Genomic DNA, 7164 nt, shown 5'->3' with positions numbered 1-7164 from the left:
TCTTTTGACCACTTCCAGTGATGGTGACTCTACCCCCGCCCTGGGCAGCCAATGCTTGACCACCCTCTCAGTGAAGAAATTTTTCCTAATATCCAGTCTAAACCTCCCCTGGCACAACTTGTGGCCATTTCCTCTTGTCCTCTTGTCTCCCAAGCTGGTTACTTGGGAGAAGAGGCCAACATCCACCTCACCACAACCCCCTTTCAGGTAGCTGCAGAGAGCGATAAGGTCTCCCCTCAGCCTCCTCTTCTCCAGACCAAGCACCCACAGTTCTCTCAGCCGCTTGTCATCAGACTTGTGCTCCAGACCCCTCACCAGCTCCGTTGCCCTTCTCTGGACACGCTCCAGCACCTCAACGTCCTTCTTGTAGTGAGGGGCCCAACACTGAACACAGGATTCGAGGTGCGGCCTCACCAGTGCTGAGTACAGGGGCACAATCACTTCCCTGCTCCTGCTGGCCACACTACTGCTGATACAGGCCAGGACGCTGTTGGCCTTCTTGGCCACCTGGGCACACTGCCAACTCACGTTCAGCCGGCTGTCAACCAGCACCCCCAGGTCTTTTTCCGCCGGGCAGCTCTCCAGCCACTCCTCCCCAAGCCTGGAGCGTTGCATGGGGTTGTTGTGACCCAAGTGCAGGACCCGGCACTTGGCCTTATTAAACCTCACACAGTTGACCTCTGCCCATAGATCCAGCCTGTCCAGATCCCTCCAGAATCTGGAATTGATGGAAACCAACCAAACAATAAATCTTGCAAATAAAGAACACATGTGCTATCTATCCAAACACTCACAAGAGGTCAAATAGATTTGGCTTGAAGTAGACGTGTGCAGGAGTCTGCACGGCCTCGATAGCAACAGAGGATACAGCGGGAACATGACTGCACACTGTGTGAACACAGTGCCTGCAAGTGCCCGGGCTGGTGTGACACTTGCCTGGAACTGGCAATGATAGGAGGAAAGGAACAATAAAAACAAGTTTGCTTAAGACAACCATTAGCCAAAACAACAGTAGTGAGAGAACCGAAAAGTACAAAAGCAGCAAGAACATTTGTCCCTGGGGAGGATAAACCCAAGTGAGAGGAGGGTAAACAAGAAACAATCAGACTGGGCTTGACACCGCAACCTCCATCGGGACCTACTGGGGAATTCTCCCCACAGCCTGCGAGCTGCTGGTATTCAGCTGGTGGGGGCTGATGCTATGGGGTGCAACAAGCAAGGTTCACACCTCGGGTGTGCGGTTGTGGCCTCACCGGGGGCTTTGGCACTAGGTTGCGGGTCAGCAGGGTGTTGAATGTGGCACAGGTACGCATGAAGTTGGAGCTCCTGCATCTCCCACAGGAGGAGGGCGTGTAACGGGGGCACATAGGAGAGGGATTTGCTAATTTTTAAATTATTACACCTATTATTACATATAAATTTACTAATATTTTAATTATTATGATACATATTATTATATTAATGTAATAGTAATAATCCCTTTCTGGGATGAGTTATGGAAGGGTGTTTAGAAATTTGTAGGTTTAGTATGTTTCCAGCATTGTGGTTTATCTGGTCTATTGCTGGTATTAATCCTGAATTGCCCTTTCACTGATTGCCCCTTAGTTATGTATCGTCAATAAACCAATTAACTGCTTTGATTGTCATTTTATTTAAAGCATTTGAGCTGAGCATTCTTCCCTGCTCCTGGAATACATTATGAGAGCTCACTGCGAGCCTCATAAGCTGTATTTACCGTAAAAGCTAAGTAGAAGTACTAAGTGTGGGAGAAATTTTCATATGCTGGTTCCTGTTTTGAATTATTCCACCTCATTTTGGGCAAACTTAACATGTGAAGGGGGAAATCCTTGTAAGGTGACAGTCATTTGAAGAAAAAAGTGAGAGTGGATTATTAGATTGTACGAAATTGTAAATACGGGAATGTTCTCCATTCCTTTCAGAATACGAAAATCTCACATACTTCCCTGAAGTCTTCCAGGGAAAGCTGCATTTAATTTCTTTATTATTCTGAGCACTCACCAGGGCACAGTTCAGCGCTGCATCTCTGGATCTGCATGTCAGCCCCTGCACATGCCCTTCCACCGCTGGCAGGGCGAGGATTGTCACAGGTCCGGTATCGCCTCATCTGGCCTCCGTTGCACGTTCGACTACAAGTTCCCCAACTACTCCATGGGCCCCAGTTGCCATGAACTGTAAAAAAAAAAGTCAGATTTTATCTGTCTTCCTCATAACAAGATACTTAAAACCAGACAGTCAAGCTAGGAAAATGTTCTTATTGGAGAGTAACTTTTTAATTTCTTTTCCCAAAATAAATATAGAAAAACCAGACAATTAAAGATGTAAGAAAGTTATCTTGTCCAGCATTCAGCGATTTTTCAGAGCACATTAACCAACTCCAGAACGTCGTTGTTCGTAGGAAAGTATGCAGCATGTATTATTGACCAAATGGGTCACTACACTCTACTGTGAGACACGGAGAGATTCGCTTTGCAGTACTTTCTTGGAGAGTTGTAACTTCAGGGAGGTGCGGGACCTCTGACAGTCTGGCAGGACCTTACGGACCAGCTGCTACTGTCTTGTGCTCCTAATAGTTAATGTTGAAAACGTCCCAGTCACGCTGGCTGATAAAGAGATGCTGTCACTCTTGCCAGGCAGCTAATACCACTTGCCTGCGTTCAGACCCCCTAATTTTTGCAGGACTGGGTGATCTGTGGAGCGCTTCCTTCCTCTCCCACATACATACACACCCAGGAGGTGGGCAAGCAGCCGAACCCAAAGCACTTACTCGGACAAGGATCGCTGTTGCAAAAATCAATTTGTATGTCACTCCCTTCACATTTGTGACCCCCAAACTGTGGGGCTGGGTCTGAGCAGTGGCGCGTTCTCTGCCTGCTGCCTCCTCCACAGGACACGGTGCAGGCGCTCCAGCTGCTCCAGGCAGCCCACTTCCCGTCCACTGGTGAGAAAGGCAGAGCATGGTACAGTTACGGTCTCTGACACGAGAGATAATAAAGTAAATCAGTGCTGTATCAGAGTAAAACTAACTGTGGGATGTTACTGGCTCTCTCTGTAGAAGATCTAAGCTACACGGGGATTTCCAGGAGTGAAACTGGAGAAAAGGATGACCTGTCTTTTAAATAACCCATAAGCCTGACCAGAATCATGGTCAGGGATCACTCAGTCCTCAAGCTCAGTCACTCTCACATTTTTAGGTATCCGTAAGCAAGTCAAACCACATATAAAGTAGTCCCTGAAATTACCACACCGGGTAGACGGTCGGTACGAGTGGCATCCCAAAAACCCAGCCTTCACTTTGCATCTTCCTCTGCCTGCAGCTGTGCCGTCTGAAGATGGAACCATCACCACCTTCTCCCCCTCCTTCCTAACCAACCTTTGATTCACTGGCTCAGCTGTTATAGGAGTTATTACTAAATTATGTCACATGAGCCAGGTCTAAGCAGTTGAGTGGCAGGGTCTTTGATCTCCCAAGAGGTGGTGACACAAGCTGTTACGGGTACATCCGTGTGAGCACCCGAGTTGGTGGCTGAGAAGAGGCCAATCGGTCACAAACGAGCTGTAAGCAATAGCGTCGTTCGGCAGCAGCACATCGAGCTGGATAAATGTGCGACATCGAGCCCTCAGTTGCTCGACTGCCACAAGGTCAGTTCTCTCTTCCACCAGTTGACAGTTACAGCGGGGACTTGGCGTAGGATCGGGCATGTGCAAAATGGAGCGTGAAGCCAGAAGGATCTAGTCTGAAGTGCTGCACGTTCCACTTCATAAAACTTCCCTTCGCTACCCCTGCACTCAGCCAAATACAGAGGTCCTACTTCAAAAATGTGAGTTTTGCTCCCAGGTCACGAAGGACTCATTGAAATGTGGAAAAAAAGGATAAATGAATAACAGAACCTAGGAACATTTTTAAAAAGAAACTTCTAGGAAACCTGTAATTTAACTGCCAAGGAGTTAAAATGCTGCTTGCACAGCGGCAGAGTAAAGGAAGAGAGAGAGGTAAGGACAGGAGAAGAAACCCCATAGGCTAGGTCTATAGAGGGGTGCTAAAGATAGTGACAGGGGCCAGTGAAAATAAAAGGCTTGAATGGAATCTTTTCAGGGATTACACTTTTAGAACTGGAAAGCTTTCAATATAAATTAAGTAGAATTTGGAAAGGAAATTCCAAGTTTGTCATGGTTCTCTTTGTGTTCGACGCATCTCACCTGGGCAGCGTCTCTTGTTGCAAATCTGCATCTGTGTATCAGACCCCGCACAGTATGATCCGTCGTGAGAAGGAGGGGGGTTATTGCAGAGCCTCAGTCGTGTCTGCGTACCCTTCCCGCAAGTCTCGCTGCAAGGACCCCACGGCAGCCAAGAACTCCACTCGCCATCAACTGCAAAGGCAGCAGAGCTATAAAACTGTTGAAACTATACAGCTGCTTATTTAACTTGAAATTACAGCTCCACAGCCCAAGGCAAAAAGGCTATGTTGTTTAATATCAATAAATGAAATATTCTGAATAAGCCCTTGAAAGAACCTTCGCCTGGAGCGACAGCTGAAACGGATCAATAGTTTCCAAATGAGAGATTAATGCTTTCCTTTCTGTTTTCTGCATATATCACTTCACTACAACCTTGGAATAACAGAACTGATCAAATCTGGTGTTTCCCTAAGTTACCTGGCTCTGACTGTCCTGGGCTGGGCAGAAGGTCTCAGCCAGGGATGGGGCATGCTAGCCAAAAGCTGGCCCACAGCTTCAGTGGCTACCCGGAAGCAGGAGCCAGAACCGATTTTGTTGCCAAGATCTAGAGAAATTAATCTCTAGATAGTGGATGAACATTTGGCACCATGTTGGTGGCAAAGCCAGTGAAAAAGGGAAAAAACAATATAATAGAAATTGTATAGAAGGAAACATGTCAGTGGTGAAGGGTTATGACTAAACTACAACCTGTCAAACATAGGAAGTACTAGCAAGACAGGAAGGAAACCTGAACATTCAGCTAGTTAGGAGGAAGACATGGATGAATATTAAAAAAACAGAGGAAAACATAAGGATAATGTCTTAAATTATTAGCTATTATGTTTTACATGGCTTTTTAATTTTTTTTTTTAATTGGCTTTGCACAATAGAGTAGTGAGTTTTACTCTGTGAGCACATGGATAACAAACACTGAAAAACGTCAAAATACAAAATTAACATTTTTACTGGGAGGTGGGAATTGCCAGAAATTTTCCTTGCACTTCTGTTTCCAACAACAACTGCCATTCAATACATTACAAGAAATGCTACAATAAAAAGTTTCAGGGTTTAATTCTTTTATAATTGAATAATCTGAAACAAGCTGAGAGAATTTGGGGTTTAGGGAAAAAAAAATCTATACAGAAAGCCCCTTATGCAGCTAATTCTAACCCACTCTCCTCTTACCTGGGCAAGGCCTAATATTACACATGACTGAATCCACAGCAGTGCCATCACAGGGCATCCCACCGTGCTGAGCTGGTGGGTTACTGCAGGTTCTGGTTCTGGTCCTGTTACCTTGTCCACAGCTCTTTGAACACTCTTCCCATAGACCCCACTCCGACCAGTTGCCGTCCACTAAGAAACAGAAACCCCCCCCAGTTTTAATTAAAAAAATATTTTTGCAGCATTTATTGAAATTTCCTCTTCCTTTTCACAAAAGTCAAAATGAGTTCCATCTTCTTTGAAAAATTAACCTGCCACGAGGACCCGTGGTGATAACGGTTGACTGCCAGGGCACTCCACATAAGGCAAATTAAAGGTATCAATTCATTAAAGAAATACCTGGACACGGCTTGTTGTGGCAGCTGCGCACGTCCGTATCGGGCCCCTCGCACCTCCTCCCACCGTTTGCTGGAAGAGGGTTGTTGCACTGACGGACTCGCTCCTGAACGCCTTGGCCACAAGTTACGCTGCAAGCTCGCCACTCAAGCCAGTCGGAAAACCCACCGTGCACTGCAACGGGAAAAACGATGCTCTGTTTGTAACGCGCTCGTGCGTTAACTCTCTTAGAGTGATACAGCCAAGTGACAAACGCGTTTCATAAGCTGTACTTGGAAATCCAACTCACTTCACATCTTCATTACCGCAGAAACATCTTACTACAGTTCGGAGAATACTTCAGCTGCTTTGCAACAGTTTCTGCTTATGCTCCTAACGCTTTTCTTTAGCGGTACAATTAAGTTATGATATATGTTCTGAGGATGGGATCTAGTTCAAGATCCTTTCATTATTATTTATGTGTCTCAATCCTTCACGCTCATCTGTCTCACAGCTGGGTAAGTATAACAGAAGGAACAAAGTTACACCAAGTAGAAACCCACTGACATCTCAGACTAGGCTTAACATGTACCTAATTAACACGTACCAAACGCTGCACCCATTTTTAAAAAGGGCAGAAAGGAGGACCCTGGAAACCACCGACCAGTCAGCCTCACCTCTGTGCCTGGGAAGATCATGGAGCAGGTCCTCCTAGAAGCTGTGCTAAGGCACATGGAGGACAGGGAGGTGCCTCGAAACAGCCAGCATGGCTTCACCAAGGGCAAGTCCTGCCTGGCCAACCGAGTGGCCTTCCAGGATGGAGTGACCACATCAGTGGACAAGAGAAGAGCAACAGATGTCATGTGTCTAGACTTCTGTAAGGCCTTTGACATGGTCCCCCACAATATCTTTCTCTCTGAACTGGAGAGATACGGATTTGATGGGTGGACTGTTCAGTGGATGAAGAATGGGTTGGGTGGTCACATCCAGGGGCTAGTGGTCAATGGCTCAATGTCCAGATGGAGACCGGTGACGAGTGGTGTCCCTCAGGGGCGCATACGGGGACCAGCACTCTAATATCTTCATCAATGACACAGACAGTGGGATTGAGGGCACCCTCAGCAAGTTTGCAATGACATCAACCTGTGTTATGACGTTGGCACGCCTGAGGGACGGGATGCCATCCAGAGGGACCTGGACAAGCTTGAGGCATGGGCCCAGGTGAACCTCACGAGGTTCAACAAGGCCATGTACTGGGTCCTGCACCTGGGTCAGGGCAACCCCCAGTACCAGTACAGGCTGGGGGATCAAGGGATGGAGAGCAGCCCTGCTGAGAAGAACTTGGGGGTGCTGGTGGATGAAAAGCTGGACATGAGCCAGCAACGCGTG

The 7164-nt window shown here is 46.9% G+C and overlaps 1 protein-coding gene across 1 annotated transcript in view; it reads right to left on the bottom strand.

The window, feature by feature from the left end:
- The window catches only part of LOC104622030 (hemicentin-1-like), a gene marked incomplete at its 5' end in the record, with an annotated part of 153062 nt that overhangs the window by 19312 nt on the left and 126586 nt on the right, over nucleotides 1–7164 (bottom strand). The window contains 5 exon segments of the mRNA XM_010288684.1: nucleotides 2020–2190; nucleotides 2786–2956; nucleotides 4219–4389; nucleotides 5422–5592; nucleotides 5800–5970. Of these exon segments, the coding sequence (XP_010286986.1) occupies nucleotides 2020–2190; nucleotides 2786–2956; nucleotides 4219–4389; nucleotides 5422–5592; nucleotides 5800–5970 (855 nt within the window).

This window comes from Phaethon lepturus, unplaced genomic scaffold (genome assembly GCF_000687285.1).
Source record: "Phaethon lepturus isolate BGI_N335 unplaced genomic scaffold, ASM68728v1 scaffold14566, whole genome shotgun sequence".
Taxonomy (NCBI): Eukaryota; Metazoa; Chordata; class Aves; order Phaethontiformes; family Phaethontidae; genus Phaethon; species Phaethon lepturus.
This window is presented reverse-complemented; position numbering and strand designations above follow the sequence as displayed.